This window comes from Geospiza fortis, unplaced genomic scaffold (assembly GCF_000277835.1).
Source record: "Geospiza fortis unplaced genomic scaffold, GeoFor_1.0 scaffold452, whole genome shotgun sequence".
Classification (NCBI taxonomy): domain Eukaryota; kingdom Metazoa; phylum Chordata; class Aves; order Passeriformes; family Thraupidae; genus Geospiza; species Geospiza fortis.
In genome coordinates this window covers 298873-315972 of record NW_005054369.1, presented here as the reverse complement: position 1 = coordinate 315972, position 17100 = coordinate 298873, and the positions used below count along the sequence as shown (strand labels likewise).

Sequence of the window (17100 nt, the reverse complement as noted above, 5' to 3'; positions counted from 1 at the left end):
AATATTAAGAATAAGAAGGAATATAAATAATATGCTCAGAGGCAATTTATTTAGATGATGTAATCATTTTAGAATGAGTAATGAAGTTGGAACATTTTTCTTGAAGTACAGATGCTCATGTATGTGCAGTAGAATCTGTGTGGGTTCTCAGGTTTAGGTGGTTTTGCAGTCTAGGAATAAAGGGAGAGAGGAAAAAGGTAGGAGGTGGATTTGTTTGTAGTGGTTTATTTTCAAATAAATAAGTATATTGGTTTTAAATATAAGTAAATATGAGGTTTTAAGTATTCTGAAGAAAGTAAGTAAATTGAGAGCAAGTGCTTATGGAAAGGGTGGGGGGTGGCAAAAGCCCTCAGAAATAATTCCATTTGATGTAATGAAGTCATGTGGGTTCCCCTTTTAATTCCCTCAATATAGACACAGTGCAAACACTGTTCATTGGGAACTCACCTGGGCACGTCCTGGGTTCCCCTTCCTCTGAGGGGCGACTCATGGGATGTGGGTTTCAGCAACAGAGTAAATAAAACGTCTTTACAGGAGAGCTCTCTTCCTCTGGTGTGTTTGGAAACACTTCTGGGGAGGGAGGATATCAAACAGAATCAAGGGCTTCTTTCATTTTTGCCTCTGATTCCGCTGAGTGTCCTGGGTCACTGATGTGTCATCCCCACACCCTCCCGTGCCTCCAGGGAAGTTCATTAAACAGGCCCCTAAATTTTGGGGTAAGAAAACATCTAAAGGAAGTCACCTCAGAACTATTTTTTCCCTTTCCTCTCCAAATTATGGTATTTTGATGCCTGAAGTAAATATTGAATCTACAGTAATGGGTTGGATAATCAATTTTTCCTGTTACTGTGCTGCTCAGTGGTAAAGGTTTTTTTAAATTATAACCAAACCAGTAATGCTGCAATGCAGTTAATTTTAGACTTCTGTAATGTTACAGAAGTAAGTGGGAAATTTAGAATAGGGCTGCATAGTGATTTTCATGTGTGGGATTCACAAATGTGATAAATCTCAAGATGTGGGAGCAGGATCTTCAAGGGAAACTGAGTGCTTGGGCTGACTTTTCTTAGAGCCATGAGTTAAAATCATGCTACTAGGAAAGATTAATTTGCCATTTGTATTTTCTGTGTTCAAGCAACAGCCCTGAAAGACAGTTCCTTGGCTATTTCTGCCTTCTTGGCCAGTTGAGAAAATGTCTTTAAATCAACAAGTAATTATGTTCTAATTTTTTAAAAATATGACTGAAAAGGCATATTTTTTCCCCAAGTCCTTAAACTGTTTCATCTGGGTAATGATGATTAAAAGTTCTTTAAGTACTACCTTCACACAGCTTTCAACTATTTCTGTTTAGAGAGCATAACATTTCAAAGTGGTTTATTTTAAAATGTCACTTCCATTCTCTGGCTTTAGAGGATTTTCTGGGCCTTGAGGTTTAAGTTTCTGAATGGAATTGGAGGAATATTGTTTTAATTTAATATAAAAATTTGCCTTTAATTAAAAAAAACCCCAACAAAACCAACAGTAGTAGTTACAAGTCAGTCCTGGATGTTTTGCAAATGAGATAATCAGTCAGACAAACCTTTTCTGAAATCTACTCAGGTATTTGACAAGGCTCAGCATTAAACTTGGTTATTTTTATCTTTTTTTGCACAGACAATGATAACTTCTTATCACAGATAATTTTTGTATTTCCTACTCAACAGTTTACTGCTGGTGGGAAAGATTTTTTAAAAGTTAATTTTTCTTTAAATATCATGAAGAGTTGAACAGTAAGAATATAAAAAGAACTGGGAATTTCTGGTGGTTCTGATTCTCCAGAACTGGATGTTACTGCCTAAGGGTGTCCCTAAAGGAATGTCTTCACCTCCAGGCTGCAGCCACAGGAACTTTGTGTTGTCCCTTCCCAAAGCTTGCTCAGCTTCATGGAAGGCTTTCTTTTAAATCAACTTCATCTCAAGATGATAATCTTAATTATCCATTTAATGTAGTTGATGTGAAGAACTCTTAATGGCATCAGCTGCAAGGTGACTTCTGATAATGCCCTGTCTTTTAATTTTGAATTTGTATACTTAAACCTTTTCATTCTCTTTACTGTATGGCTGTTTTTCAAGCTGAGATGTGTAATGAGTTTGCAAGTGAGAAATTAATTTGCTATTGCCGCCATATGGCTCTGAATGTTGAGTGTTTGGATTGCATGAGTAATGCCTCAAAGATACAATTTTGATTTAAGTTACAGGCCACTGAATAATCTTATTTTAAGTCAAATGAAGATCTGCTTAGGGGAGGTTATTATTGCTGAGGTGGTGATTTTCTGTGTAGCTGGAGGGAAAATAATTAAGGCTGTTTAGTTTCTGGGAATGTCTGTAAAGAATATCTTCTTAATAAATCAACTAAAAAATAGTAGAATTTCACTAATCATTACCTGTAAGCTAATCCAGGAAAAGCTCCATGAATTAAAGTGTTACTATTTAAGCAGCAATGAAATAAATGCTCCATCACTAATGTAATAAAAACAGCGTCCTGCTTACTGTTCAGTGGGGTTTTTCTATTAGGTTTTTTTTTTCCTTTTTGGTCTCCATTATTTGCTAGAATTACCAACACTTGAGATGAGCTGCTTTTGGAGGTGCTGAGTTTTTTAGTGCTGGCCCCAGCTCAGCAGAGCTCCAGAGAATAACTTAAATACAGAGTTCCAGTAAGCAAAGCCAAAACTTTCCTAGTTCATCTTGGATATCATGGAAGTGTGTTATGTTAATTTTACATTTTCATCACGTGCCAAGGTTGAGTTTGTGCTCCTGAGATGGTGCTGAAATGACTAAAGCCTGTGATTTCACTGAACACTCGTTTGGTGTAGATTAGATTAAAAACTATTCTTGCTCTTTGGAAAATCGGGTTGTAGCCAAAGTTCTCGCGCAACTGATACGACTGCTCTCTTTTTGGTTTCTTTTTTTCCATTTTTTTCCCCTTGGCAGGGTCAGTACAGGCCCTCTGACCTGCTGTGCCCTGAGACCTACGTGTGGACACCCATTGAGCAATGCCTGCCCCTGCTCGAGCACTCCAAGTACTCCCGCTTCAACCAGGATGGAAAAGCAGGTGAGGCTGCAGAAATGAAATAGCTCTGATTTGTCTGTCTGCTTCTAATCAATCAAAATTGCCTGCTGCTGAAGCAGCATGGAAATCTTACCTGTAAAGGATAAAAAGTGTACAATTCACAGCTCCTGCAGCAAACATTTATCTTTTAAGCGCTGCACATTTTAAGTATATTCTGTCCTGTAGGCTGTAAGTAGTTCAAAATTAACACATATTGCTGCCTTTCAGATTATTTTCAAATTGTATTTGCTCTTCTGGGCATGAACAAAACCAATACAATAATTGTTCCTCACTTGCATTCCTGTTGGATGAATGCATAAAGGAATTAAACTGGAATCAATACAGGGAAGTGGAAAGACTGGAGAAGCTTAAAGGCATCAGGTGCTTTTGTTAAGAAACAGAGTGGCAGATTTAGCTTCACAATCAATTAAACATTCAGTTTAATTGATGTGGATGTGAAGAACACAGTAAACAGCAGAAGCACCTTAAACATCTTGATGTAATGTGACATAGTTTTACACATTGTGTAGAACAGGTACTTAGTGATTTACCAGCACTGACTGGTTGAAATTCTTACTGACCAGAGCACAATGCAGTGATGCTACTGGAAAACAAGGCAATCAAATGAAAAAAATACATTAATTTGCTTTAGTTACTGACTCTCTGGGCCAATGGCAGGCCCCAAGGGAGCTGTGTTAGACCATGCTTGGTGCGGTGCCTGGGGGAAAGGGAATAACTTAACTTTTGCTATTAATTGCAACTTGTTGAACATCCTCTTTTTGAAGTTTTCTTTCTCCTGTGAGTAACAATTGAGTGTGGCTGTGATATGATTCAGAGATGTGTGGCATTATTCAGGTTATAAGCACTGTGGTTTGTTTCTAGGCACCAAACACAGATTTACCTGTCTGCATCTCAGTAGTCTTCAGCAGCTACTTCTTCCTTTTTACATTTTTTCTGTTTACTTTTTTTTACTGTTTGATCCTTTTATTTTTACTGTAGTTTAGTAAGATTCCCATGGCAGTTAACTGTTCAAAAGGCAGGATGTAAATAAATTAAAGGAATTTGAAAAGACTGCTTAAGCAGGACTGTGAAGTTCTGGAAATGCTGTTGAGTTCCTTGCTTTTGCTCACCTTCTGCCTGTTACTTGGTTGCTCAATGGAAACACTAATAATAATAATAATAATAAGAAGTACAATGGCAAGGTTCAAATAAATCCATCATTGTTAGATTGGTGAGGGGAAATTGGGAAAAAAATTCAAAATTAGGAGGAAGAAGGGAATGATTTTGGAGGCCAGTGGTATTTGGCGTTCAGAAAGGAGAGAGTGCTCAACTGGTGCCTGTGAAGGTGTTAATAACCCTGTGCCAGCAGAGGGGCAGCATCTTGTGGATGGTGTGAAATCCCTGTGGCATAGCAGGCGTTTGGAAACCACGGGAAACAAAGCTTTGCATCATTATCAGCCCAGAATATCTCACTCCAGACACTGCTGGAGCTGGGACTTGTGTCCTGTGGTTTAAGGAAATTAAAACATAGCTGCACGTTGAGATGCTCTGGGCCTGCTGGGAGCTCGTGGGCTTTGGGGGTTTGGGTTGCTGCTCAGAGGAAGCCATTTCTCACCAGTGAAATCCTCATTCTTTACTCTCTCCAGCAGTCACTAATACCAGTTTAATGAAGTTACAGTGAATTTTAAAAAGAGCAATACAAATGATCGTGTGCTTTATTCCCCTTGAATCAGCTTTCTGTGGCACTGTCTGTAATTGTGTTTGTTAAGTGGGGCATGATTTATCAGGAGTGGGACTTCCAACATTGAAACCAAGGGCAATAACCAGAGCCCAGTAAACAACTGGGAGAAATGGTGTGGCTTTCATTGCTGCCTGGGGCAGTGAAGCAGTCCCTGGCAATGGCCATCTTCTGTTGCTGTCTGTAATGGCAGAAAATTTGGGAAATATTGTCTCATAATAATTTGTTCATAATTAGTATGAGACATAATTCATGTTTTCAGCATTTTCTCAATTTTTGAATGTGTTTTCTCTCCTTTAAAAAAAAATCATTAAAATTTACATAATAAATTTACCAATTGCAGGTTCAGTAGAATGTATTATGTGTTTTGATCTTTCAAGCCTTTGTAATATGAAAAGGATTTTTGAGTATCCGTACACATTACATTGCAGAGCTCCTTCTTAAATAAGATCTACTTTTACTTTTCTGGAATAAAAATTAAAAGATACTCATAAAAAGTGCCTTTTTATTTTAAAGTATAAGGAAGTATCAATTTATATAACTCATACCTTGGAACAGATTCTTTATTTTTGTTCAGTTCACTTTGAATAATTTAGAAGACCTGGCATCATCTTATAAATGAGAGAGATTTATGAAGATTCTGATATTAATAACCAGTAGCCAGGCATTTATTTAGAACTGAGTAGTTTGTGAGGCAGTGCACTAATGGAGGGTTTGGATACTGATGCAATCTGAAGATTGAGGTAGTGCTGAACTTCATTTAATGGCCATCATCTGTAAGTACAGATGGAGATAGGCTAAAGAAAGAAGAATTAATTAAAAGGTTGCTCTGCAGTCAGTGACTTTGATAACACATCAAACTGATGAGCAGAAGCCAGTCACATTATAGCATTTGCAGAAATATTCCCGGCCATGGTCTGCCTGCCACACCCACTGACTTCCTCCCAAAACTGCTCCTCAGGGTTCTACATCGTTGGTGTCTTCCCTAACAGCTTTGCCCATGAAATAAGAGCTCTTATAAGAGTGGAAAGATCTATAAATAATTTATTTGGTATACTGGCAATATTTTTGTCCTTCCACTTTCCATTTTCTAGACTAACTCAGTGTCATGTTCTCTCTCTTTCTAATATCTGTTGAGATTTTCAGTTTGTTGCTCCTGAGAGAAGTCTGTGAAAAATATCTTTATGGAGTAAAATATCTATTTTTGGGATAGTAATTAAATTAGTGGGAAACTTCAAATCTTTCTTCCCATCAGTGCTGGACTGTCAAGATGTTTAAAAAGCAACTTCAGATGAGGAAAGATACAATCCCACTCAGAGTGGTGGCTTCAAAGCCTTCATAGTTACATGACTGTGTCACAGAATGTGGGGTGTATTTGGTGAAGCCAGGATGAACGTGGGGCTGTTACCCAGGTGAAAAAGCTTTATCCAAATTTTTAGGCATGGCCCACAGCAGTCCCAGTGGTGGAAGCTGCTTCCCACCTTCCTGTGTCTGCAGAAACTGTGTGAGCAGAGCTTTGAGAGCTGCACTTCAAAAGGACTTCACTGCTTTTTCTGTCTTAACCATTTTGTTTGCTGAAGTTGATAAATTGGCTAAGCTAATACACATCTGTTCAACTTCCTGCAGATCTAATAATAGAGTCAAATCAAAATGGCACTGAATGGAATACATTAATTAAAATGAAAGTATTTTCTTCAGCACATTAAAAAAAAAAAATTGCACATAACAAATGCATAACACAGGCTCCTCTGCCTTTGTGTGTTCTTGGAGACAAGGCACTCTTTGCTCCAGAGGGTGTGGTTAACACAAACCATGATGGATGCAAAAGGGTGGGATAAAGACAGAGAGAGGCACTTCTGGGTTTCCTGGTCAGTTATGATAGTAGACTAAATTACAGTCTATTAATAGACTAAATAGTATTAGACTGAACTGACCTTTTTGTAAACATCGCTGGGAAGGAGAGTTTCAAAGAGAGGGGTCTAAGGAAGTTTCTTAGTTGTCTTTCAGAGTATATGGAGAAATCTTTTGCAGTGTGAGATTTGTAGAAGAAATTAAGAATATGGGGAGAGACATAGCAGTTTCCTTGAAAACATAAACTTGTCTGGGATAGGATCCTATAGTCAGAGGTGGAACTGCAGGCAGATTGCTGCCTGCGGGTGCTAGGGATGAAGATGGAGTGAAGCAGAGTGAGGGAAGCTTTGGAAGTGAGGATTTCTGTTGTCATTGGGGTGTGGGAGCTGGCAGAGACGCGGATAGAGTGTGGAAAGAATTTTGCAGTAGTTCATAGAGGTAGAACAATGAGAAGAAGGGCTTGACAAGGGCAAGAAATAAGTGATGGTAGGATTCAAACTTGAGCATCTTACTAGATATTTGTCGAGGTGTGAAGGGAGGCTGTTATTTGGATACACCATTTAAAGAGATGACAAAGCCAAATGATTCAGCAACCACCTTCCACTCCTTGCTGCACACCAGGCTTTGCATCTGCCACCTCTGCACAGCACCGAGGACTTTTTTTCTTCCAGCAGAGTGGAAATCCTTAGCAGAACTCAAGCTTTAGGCTGTGTCCAGCTGGTGCAAGCCAAAGTGACGATAGGCAGTGGGATCCAGAGGAGAGGATTTGTCTGCTCTGTGCTTCCCGGTGCTTGGGCTGTGGCTGCACAAAGGACAGATGTTGACAACCAAAAAGCCTTTGAAATCGCCTTGAGCTCACATGCAAGCCTTAACCATGAGAATAAAACAAATCTTAAACCCAGGCCAACACTAAAATCAGTGGCTGAGCTCCCCTTCTCAGGAGAGAATCCTGGAACACCACACGAGGCTATGGAGAGGTCAGTAAATCCTCACTTCACACTCACAAGAATCACTATAAAAAGCCCATTCCATGTAATACCTCCTGAGTTCATAGCAGATCATTCATTTCTGGGTTACTGAACTAAAGAAAATTACTTCAGGTTTCCAGTCTTTCTCTGTATTAATCTTATAACATTTATTATATGTTTTTACCAGATTTTTAAAGTTTTTAGCTGAAAAAACTGGATTTTTAGAAGTACGTCTTTATATGTATATTTATCTATGCTGCTGCTCATAGTAAAATGCAAAATAGTGAAATGCAAAGTAAAATGCAAAAAGTAAAATACTAGAATAGTAAAATGCAAATAAAAATCCCGGTATTTAACAACTTCTGGATCCTCTTAGTAGTGATTGCATTATGTATCTTAATGCTTCTTTCAAGCAACTGAGTGTTATTGGTTCTAGTAAATAAAACTTAAATAAAACCAGAAATCTACAGGCATGTGCAGTTATACAAAACTGTTTATGTTAAATGTATGTTTTTGTGCATAATGCTTCCACTAGAAAAATAATTTGTCACAAGTATTTCAATAACTATAATTTCTAGTGTTGTGTTTTTAAAACATTTAATGTACAATGTTTAGTGCACTTTGTTACCAAAGAGTATTTCAGACAGGTTTTATACTTATTGTGTGTTTGAACACAAGTATTTTATTGACTTTTTTTTTTTCCCATCCAGTACAGAGACTGTTTAATTTTACAATATATGTTAAAAATTTAGTATCTTAGTGTGATAGTGGTGTTGTTCCCCTCCTCCTTTGAACAGAAAAGCCACGATCACATATTTGTGTCCTGGGAGTGAACTGTGGTTGCCATTTGGTCACGTCTCAGAGTTCAGGTCCCTGGCAAAGGGATATATCTCTGTAGGATGGATGTAGGCAGAGGGATTTGGGTGTAGGCAGAGGGATTAATGCAAAGGCCAGGATGTGTTAATGTTTATAAGGGTGGTGTGATGCAGATTAATGTTTACAAGGATAAATGCACTGAACTTCTCGAGATGATGAAAATGTGGTCGCAAAACTGTCGCAGATGGAAAACATTAAGCCAATTGTTCAGAACTCTGCAATCATCTGATTTGGAAGAAATTGCTGCTTTGCTCTTCAACAACTGCTGCTTATAATTTTTTTTAAGATAGTGTTGTGTACTTCAGAGAGTTGGGAAACAATTTAAATAAACTCTGATGGATCACGAACTAAGATCTTCTAAAGAAGTAACTTTCCACTATTATCACAGCTATAGGTAATAAATTTGAGTTCTGTAAGAAAAAGAAATTGAATTCTGCAAGAAAAAAAGACAGACATCCCAGTTCTTTCTAGCAGCTTCCCTAGAACAGACACATCTTACAAGTTTCTGTTTCTAATTAAGTTCATGAACACTTAGAGCCATCAGAATGCATCTTTCTAAATCCAGTGTGATCCTTGAGTGTACGAGATGTTTAAACAATGAAGATAATGCCAATAAGGTGTAGCCAGGCACATTTTTCCCTCACTTTTTACTGTGTTTGGATTAAATTGAAATGACTGGCATGGGGTTTTAGCCTCATATGCAGTGCTTCTGTAATACAAAGGAAATGTTATTCTCTTAATTTGTGGGTCCTAAGCAGCTACCACAACGTGAATTGGTGTGTGGGTTAGAAAATACAAACTTTAATAAATATTTGTGATTTAAAAGTTTGGATTGATTGATATTCTAAATATCTCTGCTTTTAACATATATGTAGCAGACTAAACCAGTGCCCTTCAAGCAGCACAATTGTCTGACTTCTGATGTGGTGCATGAAACCTTTGGCTTGGACTGCAAAATTCTCAAAAATGTTTTAATCCACAATGACCGTCATAGAGATTGTGAAACAAAGGGATGTATTTTGAAATTACTTTTTTTTTTGAGGACTTTCCTTGAAAAATAAAGATATGTTGGCATACTTCACTTCCCTTTGCATTGAAGAGATGATTCTTACATGGGTTTATGCTCAAGATACTCTTACACCTTTTGAACATTGTGATATTTGATTTTCCAGAAAAATAATTCTGCTTTAACTTTTTTTTTTTTGGTGAAGATTCAGGAGAATGTGGGGAAGGGCAGGGACTGCCAAATCCTGTAGGAATCATTTTCCATATGCAGAAGGTGTTAGGAGCACAAGAGCAGAAATTAAAAGTTCAATAATGTGGGACAAGTAGAGCGATCGTGCAGATTTATTTCGTGCTGAGGACAATGAGCATGTGGGACTGGTTTCCAAATGTGATAAAAGTTAACAGCTGTAATTAGGCCCAGGCACAGAGCAGCCATGGAAGGGACACCACAGGCATGTGCTGAGCCACACTCCAACATCCACCAGGGAAACCTGTGCCAGGGTCAGACCTTCTGGAATGATCCTCGTTCACTCCCTGCTCTGGTGACATCATCCCAGCTCCTCACGTGGAATGTAATTGATTCCATGTTTTAATTAATTTAGCCAGCAAATTGATTGCTGTAATTTGATTTATTTAGCTGATAAGCTACTGCCAATTGCTTCAATTTTTCCTATTTCATGGTAATGTTTGCATTTGTAATTCTCAGCTTGACTCTTGTCTCTGGTTTTTTTCCTCCTCACATGTCAGTCTTAATGAGGACTTTGCCCTTCTTTTTGAAAAATCCTCTGGCTGCTTTCTGCCATGTTCACTTCTATGCAGTTCAGGTATTTTAATAAATAGTATTTAATTCTTTTGCTCCTTCAGATTTTTTCCGTTTTCTTCCCATTTTTTTGGAGCTGTAACTCCTTAAAGCATTATCTTAACTTTTGTCTTTTGTACTGGCTTTTCATAGTAGAATGGTGTCATGGAATGGCCTGGGTTAGAAGGGACATTAAATCCCATCCAGTCCCTCCCCTGCCATGGCAGGGACACCTTCCACTGTCCCAGGCTGCTCCAAGCCCTGTCCAGCCTGGCCTTGGGCACTGCCAGGGATCCAGGGGCAGCCACAGCTGCTCTGGGCACCCTGTGCCAGGGCCTGCCACCCTCACAGGGAACAATTCCTTCTCAATATCCCATCTACATCCAACCCTCCTGCAGCTTTAAGCCATTCCCCCTTGTCCTCTCATCTCCACCATTGTCACCATCCCTAATCTTTCCCATTTCAGATGCATTGCTATTCTCAGCCATTAATTCACAGATTCAATAATGTGTTTGATGTGTCTCTCCCACCAGTAGCAGAGTCATTTTGATTATATTCCTCAGATGATAGGTCTCATGCTAAAGTCTCTGAAGGATATCTGTGCAGTTTTCATTCCCTGCTAGCCAGTGACTTAGAGTTGCTTTCATGTGCTGTTTCCAAGTGCTTGTTGGATTTTAACTGTGATTTCCCCTTCTGTCTCTGAAAAGAAATTAATAACTTAAAATGCAGAACATTCCTGTGTTCTTTTAAATAACTTGGATGCTTCAAGGAGCAGAAAAGCTCAGCTAACAAAGGTCCTGAGAAGTGTGGAGGACACACATCTGATGCAGCAGAAAGCTTGGTCAGGTTCCCCAGTGCTAACTCAGAGCAAATAAAACTCCTCAGAATCAGAGCTGGGCATTAGAAATGCCTGTGGGGTCCATCAAAAATGGGTCAGGCCATGAGTGAGCCTGTAAAGCTTTGACTTTGCCAGTTCTGATCCGCAGAAATGCCTTGTGCAGGCTGCTGAGGGCCTGGAGCTGCAGTCAGGGAACCTGGGTTAGGGAGAGCATGCACAGGAATGAGAGAATCACAGGGATGTGAGAACATCTCAGTGCCCCTGACTTCAAAACAGAGCTGTACCTGTGCAGTGGTCCTGCTTTGGGCCCTTGCCTGCACAGTGCACTTAAACTGAAGGCTGGGAGTTGATTAGATAACCAAAAAATGTAGTAAAATAGAAAAAAAAAAACCCAAAGCCAAAGTGCCCTTTGTGTGCAGTTAATATTCTTCATTAGCAGTTCACATTCTCATTTCTCGTATTTGAAGTCATCAAGAACAGTGTTAACAATTCAACTTCTTTTGAAGTGACTACTTCATTTTGTTCTCTGGAAGAACATCTAAAAATAGAAAAGTTATCTTTGTCAACTTGCCATTGACTAGATTATATTCCTTTTTTGTTATTGTTGTCATAGTATCTTGACCTTGGAGGTTCTGGATGCTGTTTCAGGTGGGAAGTGTTCAGTCCCATTTAACTAACATTTTCCCAGGTACTGCTAGTTTTTTTTTGCACTGCATTCCTAAAAAGCAAGTCCTTGGAGGACAAGAGGAAACAGCACCAGGTTGTACCAGGGGAGGTTTTGGTTGGATATTAGAAAAAGTTTCTTCATGGAAAGGGTTGTCCAGCCCTGGAACAGCTGCCCAGGGCGGTGTTGGAGTCACAGTCCCTGGAGGATTTTAAAAGCTGTGTGGATGTGGGGACATGGATTGGTGGGTTTGGCAGTGCTGGGTTGATGGATGAACTTGATGGTCTTTGAGGGCTTTTCCAACCAGAATGATTCTGTGCTTCCATGATTTAAATCTTGCCCTTCAGTAGACATTTTCCAGTCACCTTTCTCCAGGACAATATATTGAGGTGGGCTAGAATAAATCTATTATATGAGAGCTTCTCAAGTAAACTGGGAATTTTATGCCCGTTGTTTTATGTGCACCGCTCCTCGCCGCGGAGCTCCATGGTGTAAACCACTCGTAGGAGTTCAGGCACAAAGCCCAAAGTTTGGGTTGGAAGATGCCTTCAGGATTTCTCCTCGTTGCAACTTCCTGTCTTTGCCCATTTGAAGGATCCCTATACCTGTAGAACTGTAATTCCCCTGTTTTAAGGATCATCAACAGTGTTTTGATACTTTACAAACATGTTCTTTTTGATCAGTGCTTTCAAAAATTCCTGTTTTTTTGTTAGAGTAACTGCAAAGATTTGGCTGATTGAGAATATCCTGAGCATTTTACTGTACTTCCTTTGTGACTTGTGCTTTCTGGTTTTAATTAAGAATTCTTTTCATTGGATTTTTTTGTGTGTTGTTGTTTATGCTTCATTTTAACTGTACTCTTATTTTGGTTTGAGTTAGTATTTTTGTACCCCAAGGCATAGGGGTCTTTAATATTCCTTAAAGTACGAGTCTAGTTTGAAAGAAGCAATATGAGAAAAAGTACATTTCAGCTCACTGTTTTATATAAATTATGACTATTAATGTGTATTGCTGATTGGCCCTTTTGTTTTTGAGGATGACATCCTGTACTTTGCTGGTGAACAAAAGAAATTATGCTTTAAATTGGGTAAGAAATGAGCTTAAATTCAAAGGTCAGAAAGATTTGGCTTCTGATTGCGGTGAAATAATTTTTGATTTCCAATAATTAATATCTCCTATGTTTCAGTCATAAAATTTGAAAAGTTAATGTGTTTCTTCCTTTTGCAGTTTCTTTGTTTTAAAATCATTGATCATTAACTGTGACAAGGTCATGTAAACCAGATGTAGCTTTTCTTTACAAAAAAATTCAACAAGGCTGTAGTGTTGCTCATATAAATTAACATCACCATAGTGTAACCAGCAAGGGATGGTGCTTCTTTTGCCATTTTTACACCTAGTTTGAAAGCTTGAGTATCATGAAACTTTTAATCTCCCTGTAAACTGAATTTTTAAATTTTTTTCTTTGATTGTAAAAATGGGAACATTCTGTTCATCTTTAAAAACTATGCAAATCCTAAGTGCTTCAAAATTGAAAATTAAAAACTGCAAGCAACATGAAACAAAATCAAAACCTCAGCACATCCATGGGCTGGAAATGCAGCAGTTGTCAGGTGTTTATCTTCAGACTTCTTGTTCTGTGAATTTAATGCTTAGAGGTAAAATAATTCTTTTGAGATTCCATTTTTAAGCAAAAGGGAAATTTAATTTATAGTGTGAATTTCCTTCATTGTCTGATTTAAAGTGAATCACAGGTTTCAGCTAATAATGACACAGATTTAAATATTTTAATTTTTGAATTAGGTTGGTGCTTTGCCTTTTCCTTTCTTTCTTTCTTTCACTATTTTATCCTGCTGTGGTGGGGGAAAAAATCCAGGTTCTCTGTGTAATATGGATGCAGAATTACGAAGTGATGATGGCCAAATACTTTCATGATTCTAGGGAGTTGAAGGAGCATTTAAAGAAAATTAAACTTATGATCAGAAACAGAAAAATTTCAGAGTTTAGCAGGAGTACCACATTTCTTTTTGTGAGTTAGAAATGCCAGTCTTCAGTTAGGTTTCTTGCTAATTCTGAGTCCCTTCTGTACAGAAAATAAGGAAATATTTTCCTGTGACTAATGTGTGTTTTGGAAATTGGCAGTTGTCCTTTCTCCTATTTAGAAAATGGGAAAATCAATACATTTGTCACTTTACTTTTAATCATTTCTTCACTTGTTTTCCTGTAAATGGAAAAAATCACTTTAAAGGAAAGTCAGATTGCTTCCATCTCTAGATTATACCCCTGAGAAATTAAACAATGTCATTTTTGTGAGGAGTCTGTCCAAGGGGAGGAAGGCTCAAAAGAGGAGCAGCGCAGGATGCTGCAGCTCAGGCTGCCCTTCCACATCACTGTTGATCAAAACCAGCTTGGCCCAGCTCAGCCACCACCAAAAAGCTGTTTAGTAATATTTTCTACAGAAACTTTAAGCCATCTCTTTTTTTTTCAGCGTTGCGTTGGCTCTCAGGCTCCTGCAGAACTCACTCTGCTCTCCAAGTCTCCCTTGTCCAGCTTTGCACGTGCTTGCCCAGCTTTCTGAGCAGATGGAGCTGGTTTTCACTTCAGCTTATATTAGGGGGTAATAATAAAGCTTAATGCATGTGAAGAATAAAAATATTTGGATGTGGGCTTCCCCAAATAACGTTAGAAAAATGCTAATCCACCCCTGAGCTGTAAGAAAAAGACCATGAAATTCTGGATTTCTTTAAAGAGCACACTGCTGTCCAGCTTTCTGTTGCTGTGAATAAAAAAGGTGAAATCACTCCTCCTTATTTCGTGCTTGTGTTTCAGCATGAATGCTTATCAGCATTTGAAAATGATGTTTTGGCTGGGAGGGAGCTTGTAGTTTTAGGGGGAAGTTGATTTGGGTTGTGCAATGAAATAAGGACTGAACTGTACAGGAGTTTGTTGGGCTTCCTGCTGCTCATGCTCCTCCTCATCCCTGGAGTGTGGGAGCCTTTTTTTGGGTGAGTGCAGCCTGAGGCTGCCCTTTAGAATAGAAAGCAAATTCCCTTCTTGAATAGAAAGCAAATTTTTACCACTTCACCTTTAGGTGAGTGTGGATGAGTGAGCTGGGTCAGGAACTCAGACCAGAGCCTGCCCAGACTCCCCATTGCATGAGAGGCTCTGGGTCACCCCTGCTCCCTGCTTTGTTTTCTGCTGGCTTTTAGAAACGTGTCTGATACCCTTTGTGTTCTCAGAGAGGAAATCCTCCATGTGTGGATTCCATTTAGCAGTGGTTTGGGGCTGGGAACAGAACATTTTAACACCTCTCTGCAGTCTTTATGGGGTCACAGTGGCAAGGTTGAATTAGAAGTGAAATCTCTCCTATATTCAAATTTCAGTAGGCATAAATAATTTGCTGCTTAGGAGTATAGGGGAGAAAAGAAAGAAGTGACAGGTAATTTATTCAGTAAGAATTCACCTGTATTTTTAGCTCTGAGACTTACAGGATAATATTTCTATTTCCAGTTGGCAGCTGCAGTTGCCCAGTTCCCTAAATTTACAGGAACTTTCAATCTACATAATTGCTTGCTCTGTATTTTGTGTATCTAGCATCCAGACTATACTGATAGATGTAACTGAATTAAAGGATGAAACCTTGTGTATTTTTTGTGTCAAGTGATAGTGTCTCTTCTGTAGAATATAATAAATCAACAGCTCAGGAGGTGAAAAATGAGAAAGTGTGAGGAGAAAAAATAAGCACTTTTAAAAAACTTTTTAGTGGTGACAGTACTGTATTCAGTAATTGCAGAAATTACTAAAATTGCCCTAATACACTGTTCCACTATCTGATCAGTCAGGATCTTTCCAGAAATGTAAGTCACTAAATAAAATTTCTTCACTAAAGCTTGGAAATAAAAGGATGGGGGTTTTTCTTATTTTCAGCAAAGAGCTTTTTTTAATAAAGCATTTGGTCTCATTTTGAATTGTGATTGTTGCTGTATCCCAGCATCAGCCACACAGGGAAGGCCTGTTTGAGTTCAATTGGCATCATCTTGACTAGAAAGCAGATTTTACCGTGTGCCACTCAGCAGGAGCAGATATTTAATTTTTCTTATTGGGAGAATAATTTCTTTGTTAAAGTGTGCCAGAGCCCAATCTGCTTTTATTTTCCATTAAATTATTTTAAATTTATTCTGCTTAAATTTAAATTGTGTTTAAAGGGAATAGTGTCCTGAGTTCTCATGATATTGCTTCCAGACCAGCAGCAACTGAAAGGTGGCTGAGTTCTGACTTTCAGATTTGTTATGATGGTGACACAAGTTCCTATTTGCCATCTCTAAAAGCTTAACTATGTACCTGACATTATTTTACTTAACATCTCAGTGAAAGGTTTCTTTTACAGATGGAGTTTAAGTTACATACATTTAAGTACTTTGACAGAAGGTTATTTTTGTTATTAAAGCTTTGATTTTTGAGGGGAGTCAGTGGGAGAACAGGTAATCGTTGTAGAAATTTGGAATGTTATTTTTCATTGCACAGAGTAAAAGTGGAGGAAGGGCACAAATGCTGAACAAGAACAGAGTTCAGCTGAGCCAGGAGGGCTGCACTGAAACCAAGGTACAGTAGCTTTAGTCCCTCAAAGAAATCAAAGATGGGGCCAGCAGCACTGCAAGCTAGAGATTAACTCACCCACAGTATCAGGCTTTGGGAGTATTTGAAATCAGTGAATATCAGTGAGTAGGGACCAGCTCTGAAGTGCTTTTGGCACGGAGCTGTGAGGGCTCAGCTTGGCCTAAATCCATCCCAGGGCACAGACTGGGAGTCAGTCTAGAGGTGCAGTAAATAGAAACTTTCCAATTTGAGAAGTTAAAATAACTTTACACTTGTGTCACCTCCAGAAGCTAAACTTGCAGATTTTTTCCTTGGTGAACTCTCAGCAAGGAGGATGTAACAGAAGAGGCAGAAGGGCTGGTGGTAAAACCAACCAACCCATTGGGATATCAGGGAGGTGTTGGCCACACATCAAAAACCTGATGGGTTTCAAAGAGGGAGAGAAAGCCATAAAGTGTTTTTGACTTGGTGTTTATCTAAAGCAATTGCCAACAATAATTAGTGGGGGGCACAATCTTAGCAAGTACTACTCAGATTTTCTTCCTTCAAACCATGTTTTCCCAGTTGAGTCTGAAGAAACACATTGTGCTTTCATGTCAGGAATCAAAACACAGATAGAAGTAATGAAGTCATTCCAAACTTGGTAAAGCAGCCTTCATTAAGTTTCACATACTAAATTCGGGC

General features: G+C 38.7%; 1 protein-coding gene across 2 annotated transcripts in view; it reads left to right on the top strand.

Moving 5' to 3' along the window:
• The window catches only part of ATE1 (arginyltransferase 1), a 67520-nt gene that overhangs the window by 46116 nt on the left and 4304 nt on the right, over positions 1-17100 (top strand). For both annotated transcript variants that reach the window (XM_014308434.2, XM_031059879.1), the window contains exon 10: positions 2967-3087. In XM_014308434.2, the coding sequence (XP_014163909.1) occupies positions 2967-3087 (121 nt within the window). The remainder of the gene's footprint in view (positions 1-2966; positions 3088-17100) is intronic.